Source organism: Cyprinus carpio, chromosome B5 (assembly GCF_018340385.1).
Source record: "Cyprinus carpio isolate SPL01 chromosome B5, ASM1834038v1, whole genome shotgun sequence".
Lineage (NCBI taxonomy): Eukaryota > Metazoa > Chordata > Actinopteri > Cypriniformes > Cyprinidae > Cyprinus > Cyprinus carpio.
Window position 1 is genome coordinate 18,855,281 of NC_056601.1, and position 15,340 is coordinate 18,870,620.

General features: G+C 37.6%; 3 protein-coding genes and 1 pseudogene across 3 annotated transcripts; 2 read left to right on the plus strand and 2 right to left on the minus strand.

Moving 5' to 3' along the window:
• Positions 1-93: 93 nt before the first annotated feature.
• On the minus strand, positions 94-2,931 carry hint2 (histidine triad nucleotide binding protein 2). Its single transcript, XM_042724712.1, has 5 exons — positions 2,769-2,931; positions 2,479-2,616; positions 2,203-2,307; positions 2,041-2,113; positions 94-1,314 (listed from the first exon to the last, which is right to left on the minus strand). The coding sequence occupies exons 1-5, from the start codon at positions 2,844-2,846 to the stop codon at positions 1,223-1,225; spliced, it is 486 nt and encodes a 161-aa protein (XP_042580646.1). The 5' UTR covers positions 2,847-2,931; the 3' UTR covers positions 94-1,222.
• Positions 2,932-3,692: 761 nt separating this feature from the next.
• Positions 3,693-6,252, plus strand: mrps30 (mitochondrial ribosomal protein S30). Its single transcript, XM_019089678.2, has 5 exons — positions 3,693-4,299; positions 4,439-4,584; positions 4,766-4,871; positions 5,602-5,778; positions 5,934-6,252. The coding sequence occupies exons 1-5, from the start codon at positions 3,744-3,746 to the stop codon at positions 6,197-6,199; spliced, it is 1,251 nt and encodes a 416-aa protein (XP_018945223.2). The 5' UTR covers positions 3,693-3,743; the 3' UTR covers positions 6,200-6,252.
• A 281-nt stretch (positions 6,253-6,533) lies between these two features.
• On the minus strand, positions 6,534-11,665 carry LOC109073591 (embigin-like). The gene is made up of 8 exons (XM_019089689.2): positions 11,237-11,665; positions 9,626-9,685; positions 8,419-8,608; positions 8,184-8,266; positions 7,936-8,063; positions 7,260-7,548; positions 7,148-7,181; positions 6,534-7,028 (listed from the first exon to the last, which is right to left on the minus strand). The coding sequence occupies exons 1-8, from the start codon at positions 11,292-11,294 to the stop codon at positions 6,965-6,967; spliced, it is 906 nt and encodes a 301-aa protein (XP_018945234.2). The 5' UTR covers positions 11,295-11,665; the 3' UTR covers positions 6,534-6,964.
• A 1,821-nt stretch (positions 11,666-13,486) lies between these two features.
• LOC109087865 overlaps positions 13,487-15,340 on the plus strand; it is a 10,670-nt pseudogene continuing 8,816 nt past the window's right edge.

Sequence of the window (15,340 nt, forward strand, 5' to 3'; positions counted from 1 at the left end):
ACATTTCAACAGCAAATGTCTGTATTAATATTCATTCATTCATGTTTGCAGACATGCTTTTGATATCTCAGGTTATAGAGATTGCGAGACAAGTTAAATGAAGAACTGTTTATTGATCAACACGTTGTTACAAAAGCTCAGAGGTCACAAAGTCGATAATATGACAGAGACTGGATAAGATAAAGCAAAAAATTATTACTGACAAGACAACTGTGGACATTAACTATTTTGCAACCTTCACCTAAAAAAAATCTGTAACATACGCTAGATAAAATCACCATTATATTTTTACTACACTCCAGAAATCCCAGTATGTTTTGTTCAATTTAGATTCAATCAATATGTATTAAACTGAATTATAAAAGGCTCAAAGTTGTTTGTTAAGTAAACTATTAAGATTATTATTGTTCTGTATCACATTTCTTCTTCTAGTCAGCACAGACATGATGTGTTGTACAGATGCATCTGATGTTTCAGCAAATAGGACGAAAGTTCACTTAATATAAACACTCACGAGCGACCCATAGAAACCTGCCCACTGGCCATCAAGGTCGCTTGATCACACCACCTTCAACAGTTAATAGATCTACAGGATGACCTTAGCTGAGGCCAAACCAGGTCTAATACAAGATTTCAGATCGTGTGCTTGTATTGCAGCACGTCCTGAGATGTGTCTTCATGGTATAAACACGGGGGCCCTTATTCATGGAACTGCTGCGTATTTTAAATCCTTCATAATATGAATTATATGTCAATTGTCCCATTGACTTGAATGCAACAATTTATGCAATATTCTTTGCAAGAAATTAGTTCTGCTTGCATTTCATGAATAAAAACCATTGTGCTTTTACTTCCTATTTATATATTTCCTGTCATTCTTTTCAGTACAGTTTTTGCATATGCCAAACATTTAAATACCCATTGTGCAAAAAGCCCATATTAACCTGTGAGCCTTGCAAAATTCACCAGAACATTTTTATTACCCAGTGATGACAGTAAACAACAGTAAAGGTAACCCAACCCAGCTAAGTGCAGGTTACCCAACAGCTTGTTAACATCAACTGCAGACTGAAAACCAGTCAAATTCATTTTAATGTAGAAAATAGTTCCCACTCTCTCATTATTTGACAAACATTTTTTGGGTAATTTCCAACAAATTTTCAGTTATGCTTTTCTCCTCCAAAAATGCAGAGCATTATTTTTATTCTGACAGAAGCTCCATCTATCCTGGAGGCCATTTCATTTTCCGTCCTCCGAGAACATGAATGTGAAGGTGATACACGGACTGTGCCCCATTTTTTCCATCATTAATGACTGTAAATAACAATGACAGATAATTAAGCAAATAATACATTCTTTAAACGTGATGACATGTTAATATTACAGTGTACTATACTAAATAAACTGCAGATATGAACTCTATAAAGCCTAATGTATTATATTTGATACACAAATTTCTACAGCCTTTAAATGATCAACATTATCAAAACTTGTACTCAATCTACTACATGCCTTCTGTCATCTGACTGATAGTTTATACTTTTTTAGCAAGTAAAGGCCTCTTAGTATAATTGTAAAAATGTCTACCTTTGGGTCATTGTACAGTACATGTGTCTACGTGTCTCTTTTTATAAATTAAATGTAAGAATAACTTGTTAGTAATCTCAAAATAAACACTAACTGGATTGAATTGAAATTTACTTGATTATGTACTGTATACATTATTGATGTACATCAATATTTATATATATTTTATGTAAGTATTCTGCTAGACAGTTACAAAAACCTTAATTTACATTACAACCTAAACAGAATGCCATCTTACTTTTTGGCCATATAAATATCAGCAACTGCACCAAAATGCATACTTTTGCTTAGTGACATGTTTTTTCCACCTTGATTATGAGCACCATATTCTTCTACATCATACTATTTGAGCCACCAATTTTTTCTTACTATTAGTTTACATCCTAAGCTTTACAGGGTTAAGATGATAGATGATTAAATGAACCCTTTTCAAACGAAGCATATTTTACTCACCAACTCTGTATCCTTCATCCAGTCCTTCTGTCTTTGCTATGTTTTTGGCCACTATCACAAGATGACCCAGGAGCTGGAGGAACATGTCAAGGTCTTAGAGGTGTGTCATCCTCTGTAATTATTAAAACTAGAAAATAATCAAATGTATGTGGACAGACAAACCGATGCATCGTCATCGTGTGCTTCACTGATCCTGGGAACGGGGATCCTTGGAATAACCAGGAAATGCACAGGAGCCTGGGGATTTACATCTCTGAAAGCTAGACACTGCAACAACATATATATTATATACAAACTGATATGCTTACTATTCATACTAATGAACTTTACAACAACAACAAAAACAAAAAAAAAACTGAATTAAGATAAATAAATGACAACATGTTACTTAACAGTATATTAAGCAAAGGTCCTTAAGGCTTGTGGTGTGTCACTTACCTTGTCATCCTCATAAATGATAACTGCAGGGATAGTTTTGTCAATTATTTTAGAAAATATAGTGGGTTCAGGTTTTCCGTATTTCCTGCTGGCTTCCTGTGCCAAGCGAACCTCGTCGTGCGTGGAAGAGCAGAAGGTCTGATACAAACAAACAAACAAAACCTCAGAAACAGTATCTCTGAATGTCTAAAACATGTAACGTTACACAGCAGATGAAGTCTTCTGCGCACTTCAAATTCACAGACCACACTTAAATTCTAACAGCGTGTTCAGAAGATAGAATTGAACACCTTCACAGGTAAGACACGCCATAAATGATGTCCAAGAGGCAAAACCTGCCGGGTTAGTAAAACACTGCGAGCTGTCATTGCACTGTTTAAGGACAAACAGCGTCCATATTCCAGGGAAATCCACCTCTCACGTGCTGCTGCTGAGGATTTGTTTACATCCGGTTCTCAAAAGTTATGCGGTTTTCAAAATAAAAGTCTCCTTTGAATTACAGAACAAGTATATAAAAAAAAAAATTCCTTCATTGTGCATATTTTAGTTTCACAGTTTGTTTTTATTATTTTGAGGAGAGCTGTCTCTTAAAATGTTCGTGAGATTCCCAATTTGTGTACTGAATTAACATAGCATACTTTCGTTCAAATGCATATACTGAACAAGGAACATATACAGTTACGCATACAAATAGACATTTGCATATATGCGTTTAAAAGGGACAAGAAAAAATACATACATTATTTTTTATAAAAAATAATTTACATAATATATATTTTCTATTTTTATTTATTTATGTATTTGTTGTTGTGTGTTGTGTCTGTTTGTTGTAAATTTTGTATGCGTTTATGAATATGAAATTTGGTCAGTTTTGATTAATGTAATAAAATAATTTTCATTCTTTTTTTTTTAGAATATTAGATATATTTAGAAAATTCGAGTTTATTTTCCTATAAAAGTTAGAGAGGTCTTGAACACTGAATATTTTCATCGATGCATTTCTGTTTAGCACACTATAACTGAATAAGTACAGGCCAAAAGCAAGATAGTTTCATAGCTATTATTTAGCTAGAATATAAACAGAAGTTTAAATCGCTATATTTTAGTTTATCTTTTATTATTTTCATTTCTGTAAAGAATGGTTTACTAGATTAGATGTGTGTATTATTCTCCTCTCATCCGCTCCAGCAGACGGCAGACACACACACACACACAGAGGCATTGAGTGACAGAAGAAGAACTAGATCACGCGAGAGAAACCAAACATGGCGTCCTGCAGCAGGTTGTCCTTGCATCCCTTCCTCTCCAGTGCGTCAGTACGCCTCGCCTGTAACAGAAATGTCCAGGTTGAGGCTTCCACAGCAAAGAGTTTATATCCACCCATTGTGCCCTCCCGCACCGCGAAGAGTAAGGCGGCGAAGCGGCGCGTGGTCACGGAGTTCTTCGAGCAGCTGCGCTCGTGCACGGCGCAAGAGAAGATCCGAGCGCTCACTCGCGTTCAGCGCAAGAAGTACGTGATTTACCCACACACATTTGCTCTCAACGCGGACAGATGGTATCAGCACTACACCAAAACGGCGTTTCTCAACGGTCTGCCCGAGAAGTACGAGTCTGCTTCGGTGGTGGATGAGTCTGTGCTGTCTGAGGTGCGAGCTGTAGTCTGCAACTCCATCCTTCAAGAGCACTGGCACGCGAAGAAAGGGAGGACTTTCATCCAGAAAGAGCAAGAGCAACTCGTCACCCCGTTTCTAAGGAACGCGGTGTGTGGTCTGAAAAACCTCCTGGCCAAAGAAAGCCGCGTGCTAACCCTGTCGAGTTTAGGTGGGTTTGACCTCCGTGTTTACAATTTACTGCAGCTCTGGTTTGTCATTCAGTAATGTGGCTTCTCTTTATACTGTTTAACCTATAGCATGTGTTTTCTGGTTTTTAATCTATGTGCTCTTTTGTTTATTATTTGCAGATTTTGACCCTCAAGTCAACTATTACTGGTTACGGGGAGAAAGGACTATCCCAGAGGGCCACAGGAGAGGCCGGGTCGAGCCCATGAGATTTCAGATTGATGACAAACCTCACAGTCAGATCAGGATCCCACAGCAGCTTCCTGAGGTACAACACTATGTTTATGTTGAACACTATTTGTGTAAATAATTTAAATCATGATAAAAATGCAACTGTTTTATAATGTAAAAGTCTGCAGTGATGTTAACTGGGAATGTCAGCATGCAGCGCTTAGGAGAAATAGCGTCAATGTGTGATATATATTTAATAGTGATGTAATATCTTGCAGTTTGTTCCTCTTGAGGCAGAAATCTCTGCTGAAGTTCCCGTTATCACTTTGGCTCCCGACCTGCTCCCCTTGTTCAGGAGACAGTATGACAATCACATCTTCATAGGTTGGTGTGTTCCAGTGGTTTTAGGATATATTATTATTTATTATATTTTAGTTCTAGAGACAACAGTTATACTTTCGATGTTTGTTTTGTTTAATTTCATCTAATGTTCATTTTATGTTATTTCGGCTTTATTATGATGTACCAGAAATGTTTTTTAATAGTCTTTAGTTAAAAGTCCCAGATTTTCGTCTTCCGATATCCCACGAAGCAACAGATATTTGCAACTCTAAATGCTGATTAGATGAGCCACAAAAGTTGCTGCACATTCTGTATTACTGGAGAAAGTTGCTTTGTAACTGTAAAAGACTTCAATTTAGTCTAATGAACTATTACATAGAAAAAGAAGTGTTTACTATTAGAAATTAAATGTCATTTGATTATTAATAAAGGAAACTATTAATTGAGCTTTGATGTCGCCACTTGTACAAAAGCATCTGATAAGCACACTTGTGTTAAATCACTGTAGTGCAGTGTTTCTCAACCAGGGGCCACTGGGGGGCCCTGGCAACCTTTCAGGGGGTCCCCAATAAATCTTTCAATTCAGTTTTATTAAATATTAAAATGTTTTTTATTAAAATGGTAATAAAACAAAGTTTATTGATTTATATTACATCAGAGGTAAATAGGAACTTGCTTTCCTTATCATATAGTGTATATATAGTATTATATAGTTTAAGTTTAAATCCGTGACAGTATTCTGAAACTGTGTGCATGTTGTTTTACCCCACAGGTGCCAAACTGGAAGATCCATGCTGCTATGGTCACACACAGTTTCACGTGGTCCCTGACAGGTTCCGCAGGGACAAAATGAGCAAGAGAGGCCTCTCTGATCAGGTGGAGGTCTCACTGAGGGCCAACGGTATTGCCAGCCTGTTTGCATGGACAGGGGCGCAGGCTATGTATCAAGGTTGGTGTTTCTGTTATCTGTGGAATTGTCCTGAGCTCAGGTTAAGATCACTTTTCAATTGAATTGATCCATATTTTTTTTACAATTGTAGGGAATTGACATGAATCGGCTCGTGCATGCTTCCTTAATAACTAAATATGTTTTGATCTGCTCAGGCTTTTGGAGTGAAGAGGATGTGAGCAGGCCGTTTGTGTCTCAGGCTGTCATCACAGACGGGCAGTTCTTCTCATTTTTCTGCTATCAGCTCAATACTCTGGCTTTGAGTCCAAGCGCTGATGGCAACAATAGCAGGAAGAATGTATGCTGGGGCACAGAAAGCATGCAGCTGTATGAGAGAATCACAGACGGAGACATAGTGGGCTTGAACGATGCTGTTCTTAAACTGCTGCTGCAGTTTTTATTGAACAAACCACAGTGTTGAAAATTCTGAAAATGATGTGATTGTTCTATGTGTCAATAAACACAATATATGGAGCTGCATGCTATTTTTGTCTTCATTTAAGTTTAAGAAATTTGTTCTAGAAGTTTTTTTTTTTTGGGGGGGGGGGTTAAGTGCCCAAAATAGAACTGAAAATTAAAAGATTAATTGTTTGTTGTTTGTTGACGAATCAACAAATCACAATCATATTTGTATTTAAAGGAATAGTTCACCCAAAAATGAGTCAGTCCAAACCCATAAGACTTTTCTTCATGTTTGAAACACAACTGAAGACATTTTTGTAGGTTTGCGCTTTCTGTTCCTTAGTTGAAAGACAGTCCAAGCAACCAAAAGCTCTCACACATCACAAAGTACAAAAATATATCATAAAGTAATCTGTAAGAATCGAGCTATTTGAAATGTCAACTTTTCATCATATGAAGCGATTTAATCCTTTAACAAAGCCTTCAGAAAAGTATTTTCTTTTGTTGAATTTTATTATTAAATTGACTTTCAAAAGGTCATATGAACACTTAAACCTGGACAATAACACTGTATTGAAGATTATGAAAACATGCATTAAATGTTTATGTAATATACAGAGTGTATATAATGTATGTTTATATATTTTGCTGTGACTGAATTAGTTTAGGCCAAAAAAACCTTATTGCTTGTTACCTTATGTGATTCAAGCCACAAGATTAAAAAGGGGGGAAATATGTTTTACATAATCAAACACTTTTTTTTTCAACTGTTAATATGAAAAGCTCAGTGCTCCAGTTTTCTTTGTCTTGCTGTGTTGTTCTCCACTCCATTGCTGTCATCACGAGTGCTAGAACAAAAATAAGCACCATCACTGCCAATGTCTGAAAAACCTGTGTAACTATTTTAATTTTTACCAAATATATTCAGTGAATCTAAAATCATATAAACTGATCTGAACACACTTACAGTTTGCTGATTTGTTCAGAGCAGAGCTCATTCTCTGCAAATGGATAAATCCTTTGTTAATTTTAATTGGTGACAGCTCTATTTAAAGATTATTCATTAAAGTTTACTGTACCTCCTGCAGAAATGTTGTCATTTTGCGGCTTGTTGCATTTTTCCCAGAGAAAAATCAGTGTGACAAGGACAATGACTTCAAGCACTATAGCAATGAAGGGCTTGAGAGGCTCAATATACGACAAGACCTTCAGCTCTATGTAAGACTCACTGGGTTTGATATCAAACTCAGCGCTGCATATGTACTTCCCAGAATCTTCTTCAGTCAGATTCAGTACAGTCAGCTTTGTTTCATTTCCATTAATAAAGATCTTGTAGTTCAGAGGGTTTGCAGTAACACTGATGAGCCCCTGTGAAGAGAAAAACACTGATATGAACAGTGTTGCCATTGATAACTAAGTACAACTATTACAAATCATTTTGGTTAAACGTTATTTAAAGGTGTCTTTGTTACAGTGTAATTATACATTTAAGTACTGAGTAATATTAATTAACTACATGTACTTAGTGTAGGGTTAGGGTTACTTGCATGCAATTATGCATAATTTATTGTTATTATAATAGTAAGAACATTGTATCATGTGTAACAAGGACACCTTAAAATAAAGTGTTACCATAATTTTCAGTAAATGAAATAAAATTATAAAATATAAATTATATTAGCTAAAAAACTTCTAAATAAATAGGTTTAGGTTGAAGTAGTATAATCCATCTCATATTGCCTATTTCTTTTTCACCTTTTCAGTATTGTTTGCCTTGTACCAGTTCCAGGTGTTCGGTGTTTGTTTGAGTTTACACGCCAGTACAACTGAATCTCCAGTGTAGCTCACTATCGGCTTGTCTCTTTTGTCTTTTATTACAGGCACTTGGGGGGGGGGGGGGGTATGGGGGAGCAAAATACATCAGGTTAACATAATCTAAATTATAAATATGATTGTATAAACCATTTAAAATAACACATTATGTGCATAAAATGACAACATACCATCTAAAACAAATGTTACTTGTGTCTGAATTTCTTTGAAGATGCAGGAATAATTTCCCAGGTCTTTGGCCAGTATATCGAAACTGTGAAGCAGGTTAAACAGCTTAAATCAGCGTTAAGTCATTGTTTAGTAATACTGAATTGCTTATTTGCTTCTTTAACATGTCTTATTTGCATTATTTTGCATTTATTAGATACAACACATGATTATTTTCTGAAATAGACATCCACTTACGTCTTTTTAAGGATATACTGTTCATTGGTTCTATTTACAGTTTCTTCAGAGTTTACAATTCCTTTTCCATCTTTAGTCCAATAGCCAGTAAGGTACGGAGGGTTATTTGGTATATCAGTTAGGTAACATGAAAGCTCTATAGTTTGGGGTTTCAGGATTGCAAGCTCTTGAATAGTGACTTGATTTTGACCTGTATGCCAAGACATTGTAGCCCAATCAGCAAACCAGACCTCTGCAATTATGTCCAATACAATGTATTTTCTCTAGTAAAATAAGCTATTTTTGATTAACTTATTATTCACATTTTAAAAGAATGCACCCAAAAATGAAAATTTGCTGAACATTTACTCACCCTCAGGCCATCCAAGGCTTACATGAGTTTATTTCTTTATCAAAATATATTTGGAGAAACGTAGCATTTACCTCACTGGCTCACCAGTGGATCCTCTGCAGTGAATGGGTGCCGTTAGAATGAGAGTCTAAACAGCTGATAAAAACATCAAAATAATCCACATGACTCCAATTCATCAATGAATGTCTTGCGAAATGAAAAGCTGCATGTTTGTAATAAACAAATCCATTACTAAGGTGTCGCTTCTGACAAAAATACAACTCCTGTATCCATAATATTGCTTTTTCCAGTAGAAAAGTCAATCTCCTGTTGTTCTCTCACATCAAATTCAACTGACATATTTGTTTAGATCTGTTTTACAGTAGATTGTTTTTGCTTGAAAACAGCAAATTGGATAGAGAACTCATATTTTAGCTGGAAGAAACAGTTTAAGTTTAAAACATCTTAATGATGGATTTGTTTATTATAAACATGCAGCTTTTCACTTCACAAGATGTTAATTGATGGACTGGAGTCGTGTAAATTATTTGTGGATTATTGTAATGTTTTTATCAGCTGCTTGGACTCTCATTCTGACGGCACCCATTCACCAAGAGGATCCATTGGGGAACAAGGGATATAGTAATAATTCCTCCAAATCTGTTCCGATGAAGAAACATACTCATCTGCACCTTGGATGGCCTGAGGGTGAATCAATTTTTTTTTTGCCAAATTTTTATTTTTGGTTAACTATTCCTGTAATCATTTTATAATTTGTACGCTTACAAATATCTGTTGATCTATTGATGTAATCTTGTTATGTCAAATGCATACTTGTTCTGGCTAATAATATACAGTATGACAGGGTAATCATACCTTTGGATACAACTTTTCGTGTTGTAATTACAGGATCAGACTGTGGGGAAGGGGTTGTTTCTAAAAAAAAAAAAAGAAAAGAAAAGAAAAAAGACATGCCATATAATGTTGCACTGAATAAGTAACCATAGACAGTAAAAGAAATGGACACAGCGACCCCATTGGAACTCAATTGAGACAAGTGAAGCCCATTTTTAGCGATTTTTAGAACTTCCGTTTCTGACGCGCAGACTCAAACTAAGCTTGATGACGTCAGCAACATGCCTGACAGATGTAAATCTTCTAGTAGCTGTGCGTGCAAACTGACATCGTTAATCTTGCAGAGACGCCGAGCTTGAGCGGGGAGTTCTTTGGCCTGAGTGAGCAGGAGTAAGTATTCTGATTAATTATTTTGTATAGTATTTTAAAATGTAAAGCCAGTATGCCATATCTCTTGACGTCTCCCCGATTGCCTGCGAGCTTCTCCTCCTGTCTGTACGGTAATTTCTCTCCTGTGCGACAGAGAGTCGAGTGGTTATGACGCAATCGTTAGCGCCTCAGATGTAAAGTTATTCGCTGTCAAAGTGACGCCAAAATGAATGGGAGTCAATAGGCTTGTTTGAGATGAACAAAATCTGCGCAGAACCGATCACCGGTGATCACCGCGAGATGCATGCCGGTTAAAAAAGCGTCCGAGTTACGTCCGCCTTGCTCTGATGTCATGCTGACGTGTGCCGAAAAACTCTCGCGACGGCGAGGCGGCTGTGTCGAATTGAGCAGATGAGCGCAGTTGCTCTCCACCGACTGCGCTATTCAAAAGCATGATGCTTCTAAAATTTTTTTTTTTATCTGATTTCATGTGATTATGTATTTAAATTATGCATGAATCTTCCCAAACACTATTACAGTGCGATATCTGTGTGAGATATGTGATTGTTGTCATATTTCTATAAAAATCTAAAATACATGTTTGTATTAAAGTAAAAAATTGATGATAAATACGCCTTTCGTATGGAATTAAATAGCAAGCACTCTGAGTGTCTTGTTTATCATATTTATTTTCATATAAAAGCAACAGAACTGAAATTATATCATGTTTATTAGCAACACAGCACGTGAGTGAGAATAACGCGATATCTGCCTTTGATCTCGTAGGTATCTGTTCCACTTCGAGAGCTCAGAACTGTCCGTCTTGCCTGCGCTTATTTCACTCCTCCCCTCACTTCAGCCGCCTACTCTCGCCTACATTTCAGGCGAGGCGAGGCGCATCTCAAACAAGCCTAAGTTCTGCTACAAGATGGCGGCACGCGGCCGACTTCAACTTCCGGTCGACTTCTTTCCCCCCTGTAAGTAACACTACAAACTCACTGTTCTGCTAGAAAGACTGGCCTAGTCAAGGTTAAATGAAAGATGCATTACTTAGAAGCCTCAACCCAGCTTAATAAAACACCAAGGAATGATTTTAAAATTATTTTCAATAATTTTACAATCACATTAACATCCCCTAGAAACACAGGAAAAACCAACAGATCAGGGACTAACTGATAACAAGGTCATAATATCAAAGCTTGTAAAAAAAACAACAAGACCCCATAAATGTTACACTACACTAAGAAGCAGACATGCACATACCAGTCTTCATTCCATCACAGTAGAGAAGAAGTAAGATGAGATGTCTGAAACTAGCCATGGAGAAGAGCGATCTTTGGCTTCAGCTGTGCTGTGGTCTTGCGTGGACGATGCTTCTCTTCCGGTGTGTCTTTTTCAGAAGCAGGTCCCCAGAGACACCAACCCCCCTCCCTTCACTACTGCAGCCATGGTGACTTGACGGGACTGGTCTATGCTTGCAGCTTCCTGTTTTAAATGAATCATGAGTGTCAGAAGGCGGCCACAGCCCTGCCTGATCAAATGATTGGAAATCCTGTAACATCACCTTCTATTGAGATGGAGCAGGTAATGTGACCAGTGCTGGCACAACTTGCAGGTTTGACAAGTTCAGATTCACACCTCATCTGTGTGGTACACTCTGTGTCCACAAATGTGCATGTAGTTATAAGTGTAGCCTTTAATTATTTTATGTGCTTTTCATGTGGTGAGAAAAGCAGTCTGCAATGAAAGATTGTATCACTTACAGTCCTTACACATTAATTGCAAACTGACAGTTTGCTGAGTTCCTGTACTTTCTGTTCAACACTGTTAGGCTGTGACTTTTACCTCTTTTAACATTTCTTGGCATTGTATCATATATCATGAAATATTTATTTATTTATTTATTTTGTGCAAGCACATGGTTCAAACAGAGGTAAACATCTCTTGTTGTTAGTATTTCATTGTATACACCTGATAGTTCAACTGTTTTATGAGACAAAAATACAGTCTGGTCCGGAAGTATTCGAACACTGAATACTGTGTCTGACTTTGTTCTTTTTTCTCTTTATACACCACTACAATGGATCTGAGATAAAGACTTTAAGCTTTAATCCAAGGGGTTGAACAAAAATGAAACATAAAATGCTTAAAATGCATACATACAACCATTTTTATACACAGCCCCCCATTTTCAGGGACTCAAATGTACAGGTCCTTCTCAAAAAATTAGCATATTGTGAAAAAGTTCATTATTTTCCATAATGTAATGATAAAAATTAAACTTTCATATATTTTAGATTCATTGCTCACCAACTGAAATATTTCAGGTCTTTTATTGTTTTAATACTGATGATTTTGGCATACAGCTCATGAAAACCCAAAATTCCTATCTCAAAAAATTAGCATATTTCATCCGACCAGGAAAAGAAAAGTGTTTTTTAATACAAAAAAAGTCAACCTTCAAATAATTATGTTCAGTTATGCACTCAATACTTGGTCGGGAATCCTTTTGCAGAAATGACTGCTTCAATGCGGCGTGGCATGGAGGCAATCAGCCTGTGGCACTGCTGAGGTGTTATGGAGGCCCAGGATGCTTCGATAGCGGCCTTAAGCTCATCCAGAGTGTTGGGTCTTGCGTCTCTCAACTTTCTCTTCACAATATCCCACAGATTCTCTATGGGGTTCAGGTCAGGAGAGTTGGCAGGCCAATTGAGCACAGTAATACCATGGTCAGTAAACCATTTACCAGTGGTTTTTGGCACTGTGAGCAGGTGCCAGGGGTTCGTGCTGAAAAACGAAATCTTCATCTCCATAAAGCTTTTCAGCAGATGGAAGCATGAAGTGCTCCAAAATCTCCTGATAGCTAGCTGCATTGACCCTGCCCTTGATAAAACACAGTGGACCAACACCAGCAGCTGACATGGCACCCCAGACCATCACTGACTGTGGGTACTTGACACTGGACTTGAGGCATTTTGGCATTTCCTTCTCCCCAGTCTTCCTCCAGACTCTGGCACCTTGATTTCCGAATGACATGCAAAATTTGCTTTCATCCGAAAAAAAGTACTTTGGACCACTGAGCAACAGTCCAGTGCTGCTTCTCTGTAGCCCAGGTCAGGCGCTTCTGCCGCTGTTCTCTGGTTCAAAAGCACACGCAAAAGCACGGTGGCTCTGGATGTTTCTACTCCAGACTCAGTCCACTGCTTCCGCAGGTCCCCCAAGGTCTGGAATCGGTCCTTCTCCACAATCTTCCTCAGGGTCTGGTCACCTCTTCTCGTTGTGCAGCGTTTTTTTTGCCACACTTTTTCCTTCCCACAGACTTCCCACTGATTTTTTGAGAGAGGAATTTTGGGTTTTCATGAGCTGTATGCCAAAATCATCAGTATTAAAACAATAAAAGACCTGAAATATTTCAGTTGGTGTGCAATGAATCTAAAATATATGAAAGTTTAATCTTTATCATTAAATTATGGAAAATAATGAACTTTTTCACAATATGCTAATTTTTTGAGAAGGACCTGTAATTGGACAAATAAATGTATTCATAAATTTTCAGTTTAATATTTTGTTGAGAATCCTTTGCAGGCAATGACTGCCTTAAGTCTGGAACTCATGGACATCACCAGAGACTGTGTTTCCTCTTTTGTGATGCTTCACCAGGCCTTTAATGCAGCTGACTTCAGTTGTTTGTTTGTGGGTCTTTCTGCCTTTAGTTTTATCTTCAGCAAGTGAAATGCATGCTCAATCGGGTTGAGATCAGGAGACTGACTTGGCCATTGCAGAATATTCCACTTTTTTACCTTCAAAAACTCCTGGGTTGCTTTTGCTGTATGTTTTGGGTCGTCGTCCATTTGTACTATGAAGCGCCGCCCAATCAACTTTGCTGTGGCAATACCCATGGCTGAAGTGCCCTTGAGCAAGGCACTGAATCCCCAGTTGCTCCCTGAGCGCTGGATATAGCTGCCCACTGCTCCGGGTGTGTGTTCACGGTGTGTTCACTTCTCACTGCTGTGTGTGTGCTCTTGGATGGGTTAAATGCAGAGCACCAATTCTGAGTATGGGTTACCATACTTGACAAATGTCATGACTTTCACTTTCATTTGACTGAATCAGGGCAGAGAGTATATTTCTTTACACTTCAGAATTCTCCATACTTTTTTCTTCTCGTCATTCTGGTACAGCTTGATCTTAATATCAGCTGCCCAAAGAATGCATTTGCAGAAGTGGTCTGGCTTTTTAGATGTTTTTTGGCAAAGTCTAAACTGGCTTTGCTTTCACCTTGTGGTGAACCCTCTGTATTTGCTCTGGTGAAGTCTTCTCTTGATTGTAGACTCTGACAGTGACACGTCTATCTCCTGGAGAGTGTTTTTCTCTTGGCTGGATGTTGTGAAAGCTTCTTCCTTTACCATGGAGAGGATTCTCTGATCATCCGCCACTGTTGTCCTCCGTGGACGTCCAGGCCTTTTTATGTTGCTGAGCTCACCAGTGTGTTCTTTTTTCTCAGAATGAACCAAACTATTGATTTGACCACTCCTAATGTTCCTGTTATCTCTCTGATGGATTTGTTTTGTTTTTGAAGCCTAACAACAGTCTGTTTCTCTCTCATGGAGAGTTCCTATGACTGAATGATGCGGGTTCACAGCAACAACTTCCAAATGCAAATGGCACACTAAGAATCAACTCAAGAACTTTTACCCGCTTAATTGTTGTAGAAATAACAAAAGAATAGCCCACATCTGTCCATAAAACAGCTTTTGAGTCAACTGTCCAATTACCTATGGTCCCTTGAAAAAGGGGGATGGTACATATTAAGGAGCTATAATTCTTTAACCTTTCCTCAACAGAAACACAGCAAAGCCTCTCATTGGATTTACTCTAATAGACCAATCCTGAAGCTAAAGCTTGATTGGGAAAAAAGGAAAGGAAAGGAGTAGCGTATATTTTGTTTTATGGAAGGAACATCAGTTCTCATTCATTGTGATCAGCCAGTTGAAGAAACAAGAACAACTAGCAAAATATCTCATGATGGGATGTCCAGAGAAGAATATGAGGAGTATCAGAAGCAGATGGTGGAGGAAACGTAAGTCTGAAACTCTTTTAAAAACATTGGCCATTCAAGCCCACTTTATCCAGGAGGTTTTCAATAATGTTGTAAATTCAAGTGAGTATGAAATTCACATGGAACAAATTGAAATATATCAGTCAATTTTCAAACACATTTTTAATAATTGTTTTGTGAAGCATACCTTTCACATGATAATCATGTAAGGGTTAATATTGGGTTAGCGGCGAAAGAAATCCCATCCCCTATATCTCCCCTATTATAAATACATGTTAAATGTATTAAATGTATACATTAAATGAAGT

Bases quoted from the DNA above. Each gene is read 5' to 3' on its own strand.
- hint2 (XM_042724712.1), bottom strand. From the start codon at position 2,846: ATGACAGCTCGCAGTGTTTTACTAACCCGGCAGGTTTTGCCTCTTGGA. The intron at 2,617-2,768 runs GTGTTCAATTCT...TGTTTGTATCAG, and splicing joins GGCGTGTCTTACCTGTGAAG to ACCTTCTGCTCTTCCACGCA. The intron at 2,308-2,478 runs GTAAGTGACACA...ATGTTGTTGCAG, and splicing joins TCATTTATGAGGATGACAAG to TGTCTAGCTTTCAGAGATGT.
- mrps30 (XM_019089678.2), top strand. From the start codon at position 3,744: ATGGCGTCCTGCAGCAGGTTGTCCTTGCATCCCTTCCTCTCCAGTGCG. The intron at 4,300-4,438 runs GTGGGTTTGACC...TATTATTTGCAG, and splicing joins GCTAACCCTGTCGAGTTTAG to ATTTTGACCCTCAAGTCAAC. The intron at 5,779-5,933 runs GTTGGTGTTTCT...TGATCTGCTCAG, and splicing joins GGCGCAGGCTATGTATCAAG to GCTTTTGGAGTGAAGAGGAT.
- LOC109073591 (XM_019089689.2), bottom strand. From the start codon at position 11,294: ATGGCTAGTTTCAGACATCTCATCTTACTTCTTCTCTACTGTGATGGA. The intron at 9,686-11,236 runs GTATGTGCATGT...TTTTTTTTTTAG, and splicing joins CTGTGATGGAATGAAGACTG to AAACAACCCCTTCCCCACAG. The intron at 7,029-7,147 runs GTAAGTGTGTTC...TTTTTGTTCTAG, and splicing joins TCTGAACAAATCAGCAAACT to CACTCGTGATGACAGCAATG.